Source organism: Chanodichthys erythropterus, chromosome 13, assembly GCF_024489055.1.
Source record: "Chanodichthys erythropterus isolate Z2021 chromosome 13, ASM2448905v1, whole genome shotgun sequence".
NCBI classification, from domain to species: Eukaryota; Metazoa; Chordata; class Actinopteri; order Cypriniformes; family Xenocyprididae; genus Chanodichthys; species Chanodichthys erythropterus.
In genome coordinates this window covers 41,509,029-41,528,910 of record NC_090233.1, presented here as the reverse complement: position 1 = coordinate 41,528,910, position 19,882 = coordinate 41,509,029, and the positions used below count along the sequence as shown (strand labels likewise).

The 19,882-nt window shown below is 37.1% G+C and overlaps 2 protein-coding genes across 17 annotated transcripts in view; both read left to right on the top strand.

Annotated features, from left to right (window-relative positions):
* Positions 1-4,733, top strand: part of ncor1 (nuclear receptor corepressor 1) — a 97,794-nt gene extending 93,061 nt beyond the window's left edge. For 12 of the 15 annotated variants that reach the window (XM_067407363.1, XM_067407367.1, XM_067407360.1 and 9 more), the window contains 6 exons: positions 419-565; positions 784-902; positions 1,059-1,112; positions 1,267-1,479; positions 2,260-2,433; positions 2,533-4,733. In XM_067407363.1, coding sequence (XP_067263464.1) covers positions 419-565; positions 784-902; positions 1,059-1,112; positions 1,267-1,479; positions 2,260-2,433; positions 2,533-2,741 — 916 coding nt within the window. In that variant the 3' untranslated portion in view covers positions 2,742-4,733. The remainder of the gene's footprint in view (positions 1-418; positions 566-783; positions 903-1,058; positions 1,113-1,266; positions 1,480-2,259; positions 2,434-2,532) is intronic. The other 3 variants (XM_067407369.1, XM_067407362.1, XM_067407370.1) reach the window with 1 other exon arrangement.
* A 1,215-nt stretch (positions 4,734-5,948) lies between these two features.
* Positions 5,949-8,149, top strand: LOC137034897 (uncharacterized). 2 transcript variants are annotated; one of them, XM_067408133.1, is made up of 4 exons: positions 5,949-6,025; positions 6,190-6,546; positions 6,655-6,795; positions 7,100-8,149. In XM_067408133.1, exons 1-4 carry the CDS (start codon positions 5,959-5,961, stop codon positions 7,153-7,155), a joined length of 621 nt encoding a protein of 206 aa, XP_067264234.1. In that variant the 5' UTR covers positions 5,949-5,958; the 3' UTR covers positions 7,156-8,149. The 2 variants fall into 2 exon arrangements, with proteins under 2 accessions (XP_067264234.1, XP_067264233.1); XM_067408132.1 differs by lacking the exon at positions 7,100-8,149 and having other exon boundaries at positions 6,655-7,011.
* The last annotated feature ends 11,733 nt before the right edge of the window (positions 8,150-19,882 follow it).

Genomic DNA, 19,882 nt, shown 5'->3' with positions numbered 1-19,882 from the left:
AGATCAAAGTGCACGACAAATAAAGTTATTTTCTGCTAAAAGCAAGAATCGATTCTGAACTGCTGAAATGAGTAGTCAGCAATTCCAGTCTCACTTCCTGTTACAAACTTACATAACGTACATAATGTGACAAATTTGCATAATGCCAGCCTATGGTCTTCATTGGCTGCCCGCGAACGACGTCTAATTTAACGTGCCCTCTAGTTGTAGCTGAGGCCTGGAAGAGTTTGGTTTGTGTTGTTGACATGTCAAAAAGACACTTTTCAGCACTGTGAAGCCACTTTGCATGCACTTCAAAAGGATGAGGACTTGTGCTGGAATTGAAACCGAAAAACTGACGCCATCATTCAAATCACTGAATATCAATTGCTGAGGAAACCTCCAGAGCTGAAATTCAGATATGAACTGTCTTTCTCAGGCCAGGCAGGTCTCCAGATCGAGGTCGAGGGCTGGTCGAGGGCAGCTATGAGCCCATCTCTCCTCCTCAGGGTTATTCTGGGATGGATAAACAGGAGGCTAGTATGCTGCAGAGTCAGAGACGAGAGCAGGAGCTCCCCGAACAGAGGTAGTAACTCATTGCCTCTCTGTACTGCTTTGTGTATAAGCCTTTATTTATTCCTTTTTTAAATTACATTGTTTTATTCCCTAAACAGAAGTCTGAAAAAATAAATCACAAATTAAATTAAATAGTAAAGCAAACTCGACTGCCCATGTTATTTTGGGATAGCCAGATTTCCAAACCTGTTCTTCACTGTGTGATCTTTGACCTTTCTTTTGTGTCAGGAATGACTCGCGTTCCCCAGGCAGTGGCAGTTACTTGCCCTCTTTCTTCACCAAACTGGAGAGCACGTCTCCTATGGTTATGTCCAAAAAGCAGGAGATCATCCGCAAAGCAGAAGTCGGTGAGTGACAATGCAAACCCATTTTATCAGAGACCTACTGACATTCAAACTCAAGATATTTACTTCACTTCACTGATACACTGGCGTCTTTTATTCAGACAGTTGCCACCTCATTAGCACCTAAATCTACCTCCCATTTGCTCTTTATCTGAACAGGTAATGCTCAGCCAGGCACAGAGATCTTCAATCTCCCAGCAGTAACATCATCAAGTGAGTTTCACAATTATCAGTACAATTAATTTCACCATAAAGAACGTAACTGACATGCCACTTACATTTAATGTTTTTCATAGTTTTCCAAATTTTAAATGCTGCTTAAATTATTCTCAATTTGTCCAATATGTGTGTTTGTTATCCTGAACAGGCAGTGTAAACCCTAGAAACCACTCGTTTAGTGATCCAGCCAGTAATCTGGGTCTGGAGGACATCATCAGGAAGGCTCTGATGGGGAACATGGAGGAGAAGCAGGAGGACCAGCAGCAGCAGCAGCTGGGGACGGGAAACACCTCAGGAAGCATGAGCAGTATTTCAGAGAGCCGTCAGGAGGCCAGCCCGTCCCCTAACACAGGTTCATACTGTAAATACACTTCAATGAACATAGCTTTATCTTAAACAGAACATTGTGCAGTGCTTTGTGGCCCAGCTTATTACCACGAAAAAACAGTGTATTGGTCTTTTTGTATGTCATCTTTGTATGATAAAATTACAAGGCTAATACTGGTTGTCATTGGAGAATCACTCTGAATTAGGGCCATCATGATCAGATTTTCACCACACAATTATCATGGCCAAAAGAATTCATGACACCGAAATTGTCACAATATCTATAGAAATTAACAATAAAAAATAATAATGCTATTGGTCATTCATATTTAAATGTATTTTGTGTTTTCTCAAAATACCCATGAAGGGAGGCAGTACAAACAGTACAAACTGCAAAACCATAATTTTGCACTTCCTTCAGACTGTCTAACACATTTTTTTACTTTTCAAAAAACTCCCACTCTGGCGAGCCAGATGTTTTTTGAGTGCAGGTGGAGTGTCTCGCTTTTGTCTGTTATTTCCTCCGTAGTGATCTTGTTTGGCTATTTACACACTGCATCGTCGTCTTTTCTTTATGATGGGTGGCAACCAATATTGAAGTTGTAGTACTAACACCTACTTAACATGTCAACCAGATAACTTACTGGCTCTGGATTATTTATATTATCATATTTGTAGTATCAAACATGATATGGTATTTAATTTTTTTTTAAGTATCACAGTTATCATCAATACCAGTATATTGCAAGCACCTAGTCTGAATCTTGAACATGTCATTCAAGACCAAACTGGTGATGTCCTTCTGCCTCCACAGCAGGAAAGCAGAAGCTTCAGAGCAAAGCTAGCAGCAGGAAATCAAAGTCTCCAAACCCAGGCCAGGCATACTCTGCCGGAGAGCGGCCCTCTTCTGTGTCCTCCGTTCATTCAGAGGGTGATTACCACAGACAGGCTCCCACCTGGGCTTGGGAGGACAGACCGTCATCCACAGGTGAGCTACTTGATTCTTGATTGTTAGATGAAATGGTTTTGGTAGAGCTACAGTAGTTGAATTAAATGATTGTTTGTTTCTCTCTTTCCTCCTCCTCAGGTTCCATGCAGTTCCCCTATAACCCCTTGACCATGCGCATGCTCAGTAGTACCCCTCCCACCTCCATGGCCTGCCCATCTCCCTCCATGCAGTCCCAGCAGCAGACACAGGGTGGTGCCTCCGGCCCTGTGGCACCGACCCGCGCGTGGGAGAGAGAGCCGCCGCTACTGTCAGAGCAGTACGAGACCCTCTCGGACAGCGACGACTGAGGCAGGTGACCCGCTTCCCTCTCCTACTCAAGCGTCCATGCCCCACTCCTGTTCACCTTCGCCCTTCTTTCGCTGTCTTTATGAATCCCACTCACTGCCACTCAAGAGTGAGATTCTGCTGGGGAGGAGGTCGTACGTTTGGTGCTACTTTTGTGCCCACTGGTGGTCAGAGAGAGCATTGCAGAGAGCCACTCATTTTCAGGATTGAACTGATGCTTTGATTTTTGGCTTGTTTGGGGATAAGAACTTGAAGAAAAAAGTCGTGGAAAAAAACTCGAAGATATGTGGAAAGTCAAATGGATGAAGAACTTGTAAAGAGACTTGTTTGCTGAAAATTTGTTTCTGTAAAGATTTTTTTTTTTGTCTTTAAAAAAAAAGAAAAAAATTCTGTGTATGTAAATAGTAACCTTTTGCAGTGTTTTTCATTTAACTAATTTTTTTCTGCATTTTAACATTGCTTTTTAAATTTATCCCAGTTGGATGAATGGGTGGAACAAGACACCATGGATTTTTGTGGTCAGTCGAGTGAAGAGCATTGAGCTTCCCACATCTGAAAGTTAATGGTCTAATCAAAACGACTCCCAACGAAACGCAAATAATATGTTTGCTCCATCAGATGTGGACCCTGTCTATGCAGCACTGTTGAGATGTGTTCTGCCCTGTCACTTCAGGGAGGAAGTCACAATCATTCATCAACTGTTAAAGGAGGACAGGACTAAATGAAAGACCTCATCCGCCTTTTCTGTTGTAGGAGTTTTGTTCACCGTGAAACTTCAGACATGAGATGAATGTTTCTTCTGTTTTTCTCTGGCTTTTCTTTTAGGCTTGGTTCTAATCTTCAGCAGTGGCCTGTTGCAGAACTGTTCAGAGTGTTTGGCCCTACAGTTGAATGTCTGACAGTTTGGCATGACTCTACATCTTTAATTTGCTAACAGTTCTTGCGGGGCTTTTCATCAAGGTCCGCCACCTTTCCCCAGTAACCCCTTTTCTTTTTGAAGAAAAATGTTTCTGGAGGGAAATCCTCTATTACTAGTCAAAAAGGAGCACATATAACGTGTGTATTCTGTCAAAATGTGTGAATTTTTTTCTTCTTGCCCTAGACCACAAAACAAATACAAAGACAAAAAGATGAAGTACCAAACTTGGTACATCTCTGCACCACTGTTGCACTTTTTTTCTTTAGTAATTTTGAGAAGCTTAAAATCATACTACCTTTAATCTAAGTTATTCAGTGTCATGCAGACGTCTGCAACGCATTCAGATATGTTTGTTATATTCACTTACTCCATCTGCATCTTCAACTCTTGGAAATTTTTTTATTTTTTTTTACTTGGATTAAGCATATACAGTCGGTACCATTTATCTCAGCTGCTGCACTCGTTCAGAGATCTAAGTATCTCTGTCTGAAAGTGAATAAGCTCATTTTTAGTGCAGAAATAGTTGAATGTGATGAAAGCTAATGGAGGTCCCTGATATCTGAAGGCATCTCTTGATCCTGCTTTTATCCTCTTTATGTGCTTCTGCTTTGTTCAAATAACACCACCAGTCTGATCGTTATTTTCATATAATGGTTTCATTTTCTTCAGAAGTTTTAAAAACAATGTTGAGCTCATGTTAGGATTTTTTCCACATTCTTTCTTTTTCTATGATTTTCAGCATCAATGTTATATTCATCCTGTTTGAACGGGATGTCAAGTGTTTACAATGGCGTTGACAAAAATGGTGAAACTTGAATCTTAAAGACAATTAAAATTGCTCATCATGTCAGTCTATTTTCCAGTTTAGCTTTGCAAGGGTGACTTTCTTTTTTTTTTGGTCCGTTCAGAATCAAGACTTGAAAAAAAATAACTTGTCCCCTGATTTTGAAATCCAATGTTTGTATCACTCTGTCTCCTCAGTAGTGGATGAGAAATGTGCAGACCAATCAATAAAGTAGAACAGAGCTCCACTTCTCTGAAACATACAGCGCTGTATCTCCCGTCTCTGCTGCTTTTCTTTTCCAGTTAACTACCAAAAAAATATTGGAAGTCCAAGATATTTTTGAAAGAGGATTCCACAGCAGAAGGAAAGTCATACTGGTTTGGAATGACATGAGGGTTAATAAATGATGACATTTTTTCAATTTTGGTTGAACTATTAGTTCTCTTGCATCAGCTACATTCATCTTACAGCAGAAGTGAAAAAGTTGTGACCACTAAATCAAGACAATTGGCTTCCTTAATTTGTATAAATGCATGATATATAGAGACTAGCTGATGTTGCTGTTTAGTGGCCTGGGTTTTTTCTCCTATGTGAGCACTTGCACATGCTTCTGTGGAAACATCTTCATTTATATATATAATTTGACGCTCTATACACTGTCTTAAATTTCAACCTCTGTCTTCAATAGACAATTTTCTTTCAGTGTCCCTGAGATTGAGTCATCCAGGTGAGCGTTCTTGTAGTTCAAACAGTAGATCACAGTGCTGGCAATGCCAGGGTTGATTCTCAGGGAATGCAAAAACTGAATGAAAACATACTTTGAATGAAATTTAATATAAGTCACCTTTAAGTGGCTTACATGTAAAGTAATTTTATTTTAGTACATTTTATTTCTATAGCCCCTTTCTAGAGCAAACGTCACAAAGTGCTTTACATCCAAAAAATAAAAAGGAAACAACATAAGAATAAAGTTTTAGAATACTTACAATTGAATTTGACATTAAAACACTTTTACACAAGATTCATTTATTCAGGATTTGATTTTTAATCCTGTTTAGAAAAATGTCAGATAAAATCTAATGTGTATGATTATTAGCTGTTGTAAGGGTAATTATTGACTCTTCTGAGGTAAATGAATAATAATGTTGTAGATATAGAGCTGTTGCTTATATAGGTGTACATGCCAATAGTAAAATCTGATTGGTCGAACACAAACTCAGTTGCTTCTAAGTTACTATGGTGATAAACACTGCTAAAAGCTAAGCCACTTTTATGGTGCCTAAAACTCAGGGGTGGTACAAAATAAACTGAAACATTCTTGCTGTCCACTTAAACTGGCTTCATGGTATAGGCCCCAGCTCTCTTTGGATCAAACCTGACCAAGTTCAAGTGTCTGGACTCAGATTAATGCAATTCAGGAAGTGCGTTTACGGGAAGTGACACACTTGACAAATTCTCAGCTCGCTGCACTTGGACTCAGTGTTGTTCAGCTGCATCTTCAGTGATCAGATGAGACATGAAGCTGTTTGAACTGTGTTTCTCTGCTGTGTGGATGTGTGGATGCTTTCTAGTGTATGTTAAAGGTCAGTAAGTTCTCTGAATGATGCAGTAAGAATGATGTCATTTATACACTTGTTTCATGTTTATTATTTGTACAATTATTGCCTTTATTGCACTCCTTGTTAGTTTTTTTCTCTTTCTCTCTCTCTCTATCCAACTCTTCTCTATGTCCAATCTTTTCACGCAGGTCATAATGTGTGTCAACAGAAGCTCATTTCAAGAGTCAGTTTATCCACAGAACTGCAGTCTGAAATCCTGCTGCCTTGCCTGTTTGAAGCAGCTCTCTTTAGATCAAACCTGACCACAAGTTCAAGTGCTGTCTGGACTCAGATTAGTACAACAGTTCAACACATTGTAGAGATCAAAGTAAATGTTCCGGAAAGCTTCTGGAATAACAGAAATGGTAGAATTCAAGCTTTTCGTGATCGCTCTGGCTCTGGAAACTTCTCCATCCTGATCAGTAATGTGCAGCGCTCTGATCTTGGCCTCTACCGCTGTGAACTGTTCAGAGACTTTAACTGTTCTCTGGGCTATAGAGAGATCAGTGAGTATCTGAATTATAACTCTTTACAATAACTATTAGTGTGTATAAACATGATTTAAAAGTGTCATGAAAAGTGGATGATTTCTGAATTTTTTTTATCTTGATCAGGTCTCAGTCTTGTTGAGTTTTCACAGCTTAACTGGCAGCTCATAGTTGCAGGAGGAGGATTTCTGCTTCTCTGTCTGATCACTGTTTGTGTTTACTACACATGGACGAAACGTGAGTCTGATCACTGTGCTATGAGATCTGGTGAGCTAATTTTATTAATATTATATGACAAACCTGAAAGACAATTAATACAACACTAACGCTACTACAGTACAGTGTAAAAGTTACAGACTAACTGGAACAAAACAAGTAAAAGACCAGCAATGTGTGATGACTAAAACTAATTCTGAGCCAGATTGATGTAATTCAAGACCCTTTGAAATAGTTTGCAATACAATTCTAACTCATCTGCTCTAGAGTGGGTCTCAGAAATGTTTTTGAATCTGGAGAACATATTGGACAAAGCTTCATATAATGAACATTTTCTCTTTAAATGTTCTTTCAGGTCCAACAGTTGATGAGATGACATATACAACAATTGTCTATAAAGCACTGCCATGAAAGCAATGGAACAGTTATTTCATATTCAAAGACGTATATAAAGTAGCCTGTCATCTATATACTGTTTGTATAATGGATTGTTAGTATTGCATATACCCTCAGTGACCACTTTTGAAACTTTTATAATAGGAACAGGTGGGTGGGTTACATTTGACAATACATTTTTTTTTATTTACACCCTTATTTGCCTAAATAATTAATTAAAGCTGAGATGATAACTGCAAATCCAGGGTGGAAATTAAAATGTCAGCCATTTCAGAAAGTCACAGTTTTGTCATATTTTAAATGCAGAAACTTTGTTTATGAAACATAATTTGTTGCTTGAATTCTGCATTCTCTTGAGATGCAGACATCCAAGAGGTGGACAATTAACTGTATATAGTAGATTAATTAGTGACACTTAGCCTACTTTTTAAAAACTTAATGGCAACAATATGGCAACATTTTATTTTGACTATGGCAACGTTTTTTATTAAAAAATATTTATTTGAATAGGGATACATTTGTATTTTAAAACCTTTATTTTAATATGGAAACATGACACCTCATTCTACAATATTTCTGATTAAATCGCTGACTCCTCCCCATCAGCCAATCACTGTGTGTTTACTCCATAGCAACGAGCTCAACCCCGCCCTTACTCTTAGCTTAAGACTTCAGTCTATTCCTTAGTAAAAGTTTGTCTCCGCAGCTTTGTGAATAGGTTTTAAGAGAAAACTCTTAAATAAGAACTTTTAATGCTATTTAAGATAACTCTTAGTGGTAAGATAAAATGTTTTGTGAATACGGCCCCAGAATATCAGGGTCTCGACGGCACCAACTTTAGTGAGTCAATGCCATCTTTGTAACCCAGTTTGTATGAGCTCAAAAAGATAATAGTATTAAAAATGATTTCTGAGTTCACAGTGTTAGTACACGGCTCACAGATATTGTATGTCTTGCAAGGTGTATAGGTGTGAGTCAGTAGCATCACCTTAACCATCAAGCTGCAATATGCAACCTGAGGTGATGCAAATGACTCGAGTGTCCATGCACTGATAATTTCTTCATATATCATCTCTAATTATCTTTTGAAATCTTTTTTTTTTTTTTTTTTTTTTAATACTTCGGATTTACATGCTTACATGGTTTTAATTTTACTGTCCTCAGATTATATTTTTCTTTATTTCATAATTTGAGTGAAAAAACTATGAAATACAGAAATGTATCAGACAAAGAAAGTTTGCTAACTTCATCTGTATTCCCACTGTACAGCAATGTGAACTATGACTTAAGTGTTATTTATATGCTTTTGATTGTTGTCAGTAAAAGGGTTTTGTGGCAGAAGAGACAGACAGAAAGCTGTCTGTGGTGATATGTTTTTTTTTTGGGGGGGGGGCGCACAAAAAGTATTCTCATCACTTAATAAGCTTGAACCACTGTAGTCATATGAACTGTTTTAAGTATGTCTTTAGTAACTTTCTGGGCATCTGAAAGTGTTAATTATCTTGCTGGCAATGAAGGCCTCACTGAGCCATCGGATTTCATCAAAAATATCTTAATTTATGTTCTGAAGATGAATGAAGGTCTTATGGGTGTAGAACGACATGAGGATGAGTAATTAATGACACAATTCTCATTTTTGGGTGAACTAACCCTTTAAAATGATCAAAGCTTCCAAATGCCTCTGATCTGGATCCACAATATATTTTTTCAGTCAGTTCAACCCTTTCTCTACCTTCTTGTGTTTTGTACTAATAGTAAACATTTTTAAAAACCGTTTTCATTTATTTTTATATTACATTTATGAACCAAATAAAATTTGAACCAGATTAATTTTATACTTTTTTTATATACAGTGCACAACATAAATGAGTACACCCCCTCTGAACAAATACAAAAGTATTTTCTTTATGATCACTAATAAAATTCATGGAAAGATGGCAAAACTAAAATGTATTAAACATATACATAATAAAAACTGAGAAGCATATGTCATTAACAGTCATGTTTAAATTAAGTATTGCAGAAATGAGTCCACTCTAGAATTACTGCTCTGACCCTTCTTGGCACGGAGCATACAAGATCATGAAAAATTGTCACATCTGTCCTGTTCAACTTCTGGATGATGAGCTCCTTAAATGCCCTGATCTTTAATGGGGAGTGTTGCTCAACTCGTCTCTACAGAAAACCCCACAGGCGCTCAAGAGTGTTAAGATTGAGTGCAATACGTGTCCACAGAAGGTTTTTCACCTTGGGAGAATGCATATCCTCATTGTCATGTTGAAAAAATGCCCAACAATGCAGGGAATGAGGAAAGGGTAACATCTTCTGTTTCAAGTTTGTGTATTAAATTGCACAGTGGTGTGGGAATTCATGACAGCATTGATAAAGCACAACTCCCTCACACCTTCAGCACTCATACATCCCTATATAAGAGCATCACTACCACAGAACTTTACTGTGGGAACAAGGCACTTCTCACTGTACTCCTCCTCTAGCAACATCATAACATTTTGGATGCTGTTTTGGTCTCATGAGAATCTATAATTTGTAAATATGGGCTTTAGAAATGGCTAACTTTATTGTGCTTTGGATACAGTAGGTAGTTCCAGTGAGAACAACAACCATGAATGTCATTTCTGCAGGCTGCATCTTACTCTGTGAGATGAACAGTCACTCTTTTCATAGCTTTTGCTGGCTCTGAGACACTCACTTGGTATTTCTCCTGCTTTGTCTAGCAAAAAAATAAATAAAAAAATCCCTCATCACTAAATGAAAGCTTAAAATGAAGGCCTGATTATTTCAGGGGCCTTGTCACAAGTCCATTGTTTTTGAATTGCTGTTACTTTTGCTATATTTTCACACTTAAAACAATGATTTGGTAATCCTCTCCCAAGTGCTTCCATTGCTGTCAGCATTAAGTCTGAGAATGATTCAGTGGGCTGTATAACACTTTTAATTGTCCAGAAATTACTTCTCTTTAAATGTTTTGGTTCAACATTCTCACCTTTTGATCAAACATTGCCTTTAACTTACACTAGAAAATTTTTATTTCATTTTATTTTGTAACTTTTAGGAGGGTGTACTCATTTTTGCTACACAACTTCTTATCACCTTGATAAGAAAATATTTTGACACGCTTCTTTGGTAACTGATTAAGCAGACTTGCTCCAGTACCCACAGTTGCGGTCTTTGCACTTGACCACTTGCCTACTTGTATGACGTAATTCCTGTATTTGGCCCATATGTTCAAGTAGGCATGAAGACTGCAAGTGTGTGTAGAACTTTTCATTACCTGATGGGACACACTTATAGTGTTGCAAAAAAAAATGCAAGCGTTTAATTATTATTTTCAATACTCTGCATTTTAAAATACACTTCTAAATGTCTGTTCAGTGGTCGCTATGCAGGGGCGGATCTAGAAAATTATTTATAGGGTGGCAAAGGGGTGGCATGAGGTCTATGAGGGGTGGCAACACCAAAGCAAGCGCCCATGCATAGTTTTTGGAGATTTATGGCCTGACATATACAATTGTGTTCACAAACATTGCATTACCAAAATAAATAACAAGATTTCAATATCCATCATGGCACCAAATAAAGGCACTATATGAAAAACATCAACAGATTTAAAATGAGTCTGCCCTTGTATCACTAAAGGAGATGAGCAGTTTTATTAATATTACACATGTTACTTCGATGGCAAAAATCACATGTTTTAGTGCAAGTTAAAGAACAACAAAAACTTGTTTTTTGCAAACGATTTTTTCTGTTATTAACAGAGGTGGGAATGTCTGTGTGTTCACCCAGAACAGCCTATCAACTACATACAGCAACACCCCAGCAATTGCAGCAAGAGCCTAGCAACCACCCAGAATCTCCTAGCAACCACCTAGCAACACTTTAGCAATCACACAGAACATCTATATTCTGGCCTAACTGACCAAACTATTTATGTTTTTTAAACAAGACTTTAAGTTGGCTTTATGACAAGCCAGCATAAATTTGTCTTTCAAACTTTTAATCTAGTTGAAATGAAACAATTCAACATTTTCTCACAACTATAAACACAATCTCAAAACTATGCACCAACTTGTACAAACCTCAAACTTCCAGGTCAAAATAAAATGTTTTAACGTATTCTTGTCTGACAAATCAAACTTTGGCCTCAGATGACACACAAAACTTAACAAATACACAGACTACTGCACTGCCCAGTGAACACTAGTGAGATCAATTCATGTAACACTGTAACAAAAATACTGGGACTTACTGGGATTCAGGAATTATTTTGCAGCTCACTGTCTACTACACAAAAATACATTTACAGATACAGTAAAATACAGCAATGATTTTTTTTTTTTTTTCATTTTACTATTGTAAAGTGATCTGGCTGTAGATATGTATGAACTTGGTATGCACCACAATACAGTATACTGTCAATTACAGTAAAACTAAATTCAGCATCCTCTGCACATTTGGCCAAATTTTATTACAGTATATAAGGTACTATAGCAGTGTATTGGTCTTCTGACATAAGACAGTAATTTCTCAGTTCTGCAAAATAAAGTATAACAAATGGCTTGAGGGTGTACAACGTGCTACAGTTTACTGTACATAGTGAAATTTCCCTCAGTACTGGTACTGTGTAAGTTTAAAACCCCTGTAAATTATTCATTCAGCTCTCTCTCAGATTTTGACTGGTGTGTGTCAACAGTTTTGCTATCTAATGGTGTCATTGTTAAACGCTTTGGGAAGTGTGTCTTTGTTTTGAGAACGGTTTGGAAACTGGGACAACTGAATCACTTATAATGTGTTAGCAATCGAGAAAAGTTAAAATACGTTTAGATTCTTACCTAACTAGTTTCTGTGATCGGGATCTCTTCATGTTACCGTTTTGTCGGATGGCAAAGACCTTTATCCATGATGAAAGTGGAGCGGGCGGTCGGTGAATCAGCTCGCAAAAAAATACGAAAATTTGAGGACTTCTGAGTTAGTCGAGAAGCAGTAATTTTCCGATTACGAACAAATGAAAAACAATTCATGAGTGAACTTGGTTACGCTGTGTTTTTGACTCCCAAAGAATCGGTTCATAAGAGTCATTTGTTAATGAAGCCGAATACATTGGGCGCGCTGCGTGCGCGTGCAACCGTCATGCAGCTTATTGAAAGACGTTTTTTTTTTGTATTATTTTGCAATACGCTGTATTTTTTATGTCATCACATTGAAGCGCCGCTGCTGAAAAGCAATAGTACTTTAAACACTGCTAACATTTATATTTTATTCTCTGATAATTTTGGGGTGGCAGATGGGGTGGCAAAGATTTTTCTTAGGGTGGCAGTTGCCACCCCGTGCCACCCCGGTAGATCCGCCCCTGTCGCTATGTAACTAACAGAAGACACAATCGCTCGGAAGCGGTATTCAAGATAGTGTAGTGTGCATTAAGGGGACTGCACTTGGGCCTTTTTCAGACTTGGAAAAGTCTTGTGCACTTACTTCCTGTTGCATACACAAGCTCTCAAGTGGCCAAGACCACAGGTGTGGGTATTTGGACAATATACCTCTAAAGAGCCCCAACATGTCTTCTAAGTAATTGAGTAATTGCTGACTTTTAGAAGTTTCAGAGCGGGTGTACTCATTTATTCTGTGCACTGTATATTATTATTATTAATTATTATTATTATTAATAATTATTATTATTATTAAACAGACTTGGTCCACACTTATGTTACCCACAGCCTAACCCAGATATTAGAAAATAGATTCACATTGTGTAAAACTTTTGATCTAAAAAGAAAAATTTATATTTCCCAACCAAAACCAATGGATGCATAAAATCGGCTTGTGAATACATAAAACTGGATGCATCTTTCATGTATTTATCAAACAAAGTAAAGTTAAATAACATCCAGTGTTCTAGTGTGGTTTCGTCCTTCAGATTAGGCACATAGCTTCAAACGAACACTTCCTGTAACTATTTATGTGTGTTTCACTCTGCTATGGCTCACTCCAGCTCAGTGGCAGATGTAGGCTTTTGAGCATGAATTGCATGTTTCAGGCTAGCCACAATATTTCAATGGGGTTTCCAAAACTTAAACTGTCTCAATCTATTCTAAGGCAGATCTATTTGTTTCAGATCCTTGTCTCGCTGCACAAGCCATCTGTGCTTCAACTTCAGTCCAAAGACAGATAGCTTTACATTCTCCTGGAGAACCCTGATACAGATCAGATTTATAGTTCCATTAATGATAGCCAGGCATCCAGTTCCTGAAGCAGAAAAGCATCCGCGTTTAACTGCTGGTATTAAGTGTTTTTATAAAATGAAAGTTAAAACTGAACGGGAAAGAAATAAGCGTCTTATCTGAATGTTCTTTTTACTGCTGAACAATACTTCTATATGCTACAACAAGGCATTGTAAAATCTGACTACATACCATGTTAAAAAAAATGTACAGCATAAACTTCTTGTACAGCATTGTACCTCAGTTTTTTTTTTATTTGTTTTCCAATTAATTAAAATCAGATTTAAAAAATGCCTAAAATGTATTTCCATAAATCAGTTTTTCATTTAGAATCATCATTACACAGTAGCTACTTACGTTTTGTGCATGCAGCATTTTTTCAGCATTTTCAGGAAGTGACATGCTTAAATTCTCAGCTTGCTGCACTTGGACTCAGTGTTGTTCAGCTGCATCTTCAGTGATCAGATGAGACATGAAGCTGTTTGAACTGTGTTTCTCTGCTGTGTGGATGTGTGGATGCTTTCTAGTGTATGTTAAAGGTCAGTAAGTTCTCTGAATGATGCAGTAAGAATGATGTCATTTATACACTTGTTTCATGTTTATTATTTGTACAATTATTGCCTTTATTGCACTCCTTGTTAGTTTTTTTCTCTTTCTCTCTCTCTCTATCCAACTCTTCTCTGTCCAATCTTTTCACGCAGGTCATAATGTGTGTCAACAGAAGCTCATTTCAAGAGTCAGTTTATCCACAGAACTGCAGTCTGAAATCCTGCTGCCTTGCCTGTTTGAAGCAGCTCTCTTTAGATCAAACCTGACCACAAGTTCAAGTGCTGTCTGGACTCAGATTAATACAACAGTTCACCACATTGTAGAGATCAAAGTAAATGTTCCGGAAAGCTTCTGGAATAACAGAAATGGTAGAATTCAAGCTTTTCGTGATCGCTCTGGCTCTGGAAACTTCTCCATCCTGATCAGTAATGTGCAGCGCTCTGATCTTGGCCTCTACCGCTGTGAACTGTTCAGAGACTTTAACTGTTCTCTGGGCTATAGAGAGATCAGTGAGTATCTGAATTATAACTCTTTACAAGGACCTTAAAATTGATTATTGGTGTGTATACTAAGTAACTAACAAAAAGTGTCATGAAGTGGATGAATTTCTGATGGTTTACATCAGTCATCTTTTTGATCTTGATCAGGTCTCAGTCTTGTTGAGTTTTCACAGCTTAACTGGCAGCTCATAGTTGCAGGAGGAGGATTTCTGCTTCTCTGTCTGATCACCGTGTGTGTTTACTACACATGGACGAAACGTGAGTCTGATCACTGTGCTATGAGATCTGGTGAAATTTTTCATGCAATGCTTTGTATACACATGCAAAGAGAAAATAAATAAGTAAATAAATAAGCTAAATTAGTTGCTGGTTAAAGTAATTCTAAGTAGGCTATGATCAATATCGAGTCTTTCTGAAATGTTATTTGAGAAGCCAGTTAAAACAAGGACCATTTAAAAAGACAGCACATTAAAAAAGAAGGAAAAAACAAATTCTTTCAGACACAGTTTTTATTCACTCAACTTACTGTTGAACCGTACTGAGTCAGGGATTGAGTACTTAGTTAATGTGATGAAATATCTTTGGTTATTTTGCACAGTGCACACCTGTATAAACTTGAAGAAAACTGACTTCAAACCTCCACCAGAAATCACTTGGACTCCAGTTTGTTAATTATAAAAATGAAAAGTTGGTTCTGAGAACACTGTAAAAAAAAAAAAAAAAAAAAAAAACCCACCCATTTTAACTTAACTTTGCTTCAGCTGTTGCCTCTATTTTTTAAGTATAATCAATTTGGCATTTCAAGTCATTTCAACTTAAATTACCTTAAACTAACTTCAAAACTTGAGTTGAATCTCATATAACTTTTATAAAAAATATTATATTGCTCATTATTTTGATGAGTTGTTGTGACTTACTGATTATTTCGTTTTTTACAGAAAAAATTATTTGCATCATTTGTTTGCAGATGCCACATGGTTTGAAGTTTTGTATTCGATGTGATGACATTTTAGTGTGGTTTAATTGTTATAGTTTTGGTTATCACTGTATATTCAAAATATTTTCTCTGTGATCAGGACAAACAGTCAATGCAACAATCGAGCACGGATCACGCAATTGCCATGATAGCTATGGTAAATCATGCTTCTCAGTATATTACAGTATATATAGAATGATATAGATAAAGATAATTATATGTAGAATGACTCTGAATATGAATTGATGGAGTAATCTCAAGACCATGGCTGATACTTGAATAATATTACTACATAACATAATATAATTATAACTTACATTATTAACAGTTTTTCCTCTGCTCTTTTATTTAGGAGAAACAGTTGAGGAAATAACCTATGCATCAGTTACTCATAAGCCACACAACTGCCATGACAGTAAAGGTACATTTTGCTTCTCTGTATACTGTATATAATCTAATGCCTGCTGTGATCTAGAATGACTGGATATTTTATGAAGTTATCTCGAGACCATGGTTGATACTTGAATATAATTTCTATATTAAATATATAATTGTAACTTACAATACTAATAACTGTTTTCCCTGTTCTTTTAGGAGAAACAGGTGATGAAATAACCTATGCATCAGTTTCTCATAAGCCACGTAACTGCCATGACAGTGAAGGTAATTATATTATGTCAATAATGTCATATTACTGAAGTTGAAATGTTTTGCTTATACATCAAAACATGAGATATAATATATCTGTATCATAAGACATTTTCTCATGGTCTTTTATCTACTTCCTCATCAGTTCCTGTGAATAGCAAGCCCATAAATGGCTCTGCTTCAGAACACATCAACTCAGAGACCGTCCTTTACGCTTCTGTCAAGAAGAGAGACAAAACATGAGCAAGCGAGCAGCAAAACATCCAAATGAAAGATTTCTTTTTAGATAACCCCTACTCTGTATTCAGATCTGTAGGTTTTTATTTGCATCCTGAGTGCTCTGAGAAGCTGACCAGTCATGGCACCAATCCACCAGAGCTTGTACAGTCTAACTTCTGATCTGTCGTGGGAATTTATGTATTGTATGTCAATGTTAACACAAATACTTTTATGTCTTGAGATGGTTTTAAAAGTACTAGAGACACAAATTAACTATATTTAATTTAAATAACCAAAATGTAATATGTAGAAGACCCTAGAAGTAACAATATTTGGACCTTTTCTGCAGCACCAGGGGAACAAAAGTATATAATATTATCCATTAAAAAAGGAATCAAACAAATATTAATTTATGGGGAAAATAAGTATGTACCTCTATTTGTGGAAATAGTCTGTTTGTCAGTTGTGTAAATCTGCTTTGTTTTTATATTGTTTATCAATTTGAAACTCACTCTCTTGGCTGCGTTAGGCTGTGAATTGTGACTGAGGTCTGAGGAGGAAGGTGTGAAGGTGTGAAACTGAATTGAGCTACTTTATCACCTAAACCACTGACATTCTTTGCACAAACAGACAGGACCACAGATGCAACAGCAGAGCAGGATAAACAAGACGGTGCAGGAGCCATAACTGTCATCCTGGTAATGAATCGTGTTACAGATTACATGTAGGGTAGACCAGGTACAGATGGTACACTTTTTGCTTTCACCGTTACCACACCAAAACTATGGGACTGAAAAGAAGTGAAACTAAGTGATTTTTCATATGACATTTCTTTTACTTGTCTACTAAAATATTATTAATTATTAACATCCATAAGTAGGTCATATTTTTCACAATTAGCTCATAAACACAAGAAGCTTTTTTGTTCCAACTGTACCCATGTCGAAAACAGTCAGGTACAGTTGAAACAGCACCCTAGTACAGTTGAGACGCCCATCCGGAATGCTGTAAAGCTGCCTAACCAATTCACTACAAATGTAAAATACCTTTAAAAAGTTTTTATTTCCATTTAGTATTTTATTTTATTATTTAGTTTAGTTAAAAGTAGTCAATTTGTAAAACATTGTGCAGTAATGGCAAACAGCGATACAATATATTTAATTTTAATATTAACAGTTGAAAAGTTGAGTAACAGTAAAAAACATTGAACAATTGCAAACAGCAATAATAAAACAGATGAAATCTATTAATTTTAATAGATTAATAGATCTTAATAGAACTTACATCGTGCAACTAAACTGCATGGGCCGAAATAGGATTCTTTGTATGTGTCTCAACTGTACCACGCTGACCACCTCGAACATTTCTCTAGATTTTACGATGACCTTGTATGACACGAAGTCATGCAATATGTCAGTGTTTAGAAATAAGGTTTACAAAAATGTAAGTTAACTTTAACAGTCATGTAAGGATGAGAAGCTATTCAATGTGGAAGCGACGTGGTGAAGTGAAAAAATTACCTCAGAAAAAAACTTTCGCCGATATCTTCGGACTGGAGAAGCGCATGTACTTCAAATTTCACACGATCGAAGAGGGCGCTAATATGTGCTAAGAAAACTTCACAGATCAGACTTGTTGCGTACGCAAGTTATTTAAGGTGTTTCAACTGTACCCCAGAACCAACTGTAGCCTACCTGGTCTAGCCTACCTAAGTAACGTCCCTGTACTGTTAGCTTCGTCTTGAGATAGTTAACAAACCACTTTCTGAGGTAAACCTTGATTCATTCATTGTAATGCTAACATTCATCATCATCCACGACTCGACAACGCTTGTCCGGGATAAGTAGATAGCCTAAACGTCAATAGCTGCGAATGATTGATTATTTGTGCTGGGGCAAGTTGTCACATGTGACGACTTGCCCCAAACTGACATGTGTGCTAATTTTGACTAAATCTCAAGGTGAGCTCAACATAGAACGTCAGCTAAAGTATCAAAAGCATGGCTCTCAAGTTTTGAACTGAGTTCAGAGTGAGATTTTGGCGGCGGCGGCAGCGACGGAGTTTGGGTGGGGATGGGGGTTATGAAAAATGACACATTCGTACAAATAAAAAAATATTTATTTAATTCAGCATTTTAGTGTGTATGTGAGTGAATGAGTGAGTGAGAGAGATAGAGAGATAATGGTATAATATAATCATACACATTTTATTTTATTTTTTTCCTCAACATTATAATGTGAAACAATATAAACATGGTAACCATATTCTGATTCTAGTGTACATTATATGTACATTACGTTCTGCAGTGTTTTTCCCGGTCACTGCTTGAGCTTATAATGCTTGTTCTTTAGGCTTAAACTTGTTTTGTATATTACCTAATAATATGTTTGTTCAGAAATGGTGATGACAACTTGAATAAAAAAATGTTTAAAAACAAAATTCTCATTTTCTCAAAATAATCGTAATTTAAAGCTGCTATCCGCGATTTTTGGCCCTCTAGCGATTAATAAACAGAACAGCACACGTCTTGCGGAGGAACATTCTAGCCGGAGCTACTTTTCTCCGTGTATGTCTATGGCGAGTCACGCAGGTACTGTGATACTCTGCGGCGGGTCCTACCAGTCAGGTCTGAAATAGTCTGAATATCAATCACGATCAGTCTGTAGCCAGATGTGAATCAATGTGACTGACAGATGTCCTCTTCTAACTACTTAAGCGAGCATCTGAATCAGTGAGCGACCCCGTGAATCACAGAATGTGTCGTTCAAGTATCGTTGGAATTGTGGCGGGAATATCTAAATCTTACCCGGATACAGCAATTCTATTTTCTGATTGGCTGTCCGGTAGCTATTTTGTTATTAGATTAACTGGTGCGTGGCAGGGCCTTCTGAACTCTATGGGGAACTCGCTTGATTGATTCATCTAATAGCGGCGCAACTTGTTGTGCGTTATCCTGGAGATTTCTGTGCGTGAGAAATACAAGGTGTGGCGTGTGAGCGTGTGAACGGGTTGAAATGCGTGCCTCACGCCCAATGCGTGAGACTTGAGAGCCCTGCAAAAGACACTTTATTGTCTCCTCTATTTTGTGCAAAATAATAATTTTTAACATTCATATCTAACAAAGTTGTATTGCATAAAATTTAAAGTGCATTTTTTTTACCTTTTAAGCCAAAAAATAAGAAAATTGTGCTAACCTCAGATGCGCCAAAAAAACAACAAAATGACGACTTATACAGTGATGGCCAATTTCAAAACACTGCTTCAGGAAGATTCGGAGCATAATGAATCAGCGTGTCAAATCACGATTCAGATCGCGTGTCAAACCGCCAAACGGCTGAAATCACGTGACTTTGGCGCTCCGAACAGCAGAGTCGACACGCTGATTCATTTATGCTCCGAAGCTTCCTGAAGCAGTGTTTTGAAATCGGCCATCACTAAATAAGTAGTTATTTTGTTTGTTTTTTTGGCGCACCAAAAATATTCTCATCACTTTATAATATTAAAGGGATAGTTCACCCAAAAATGAAAATTCTGTCATTTATTACTCACTCTCATGTCGTTCCACACCCGTAAGACTTTCGTTAATCTTCAGAACACAAATTAAGATAATT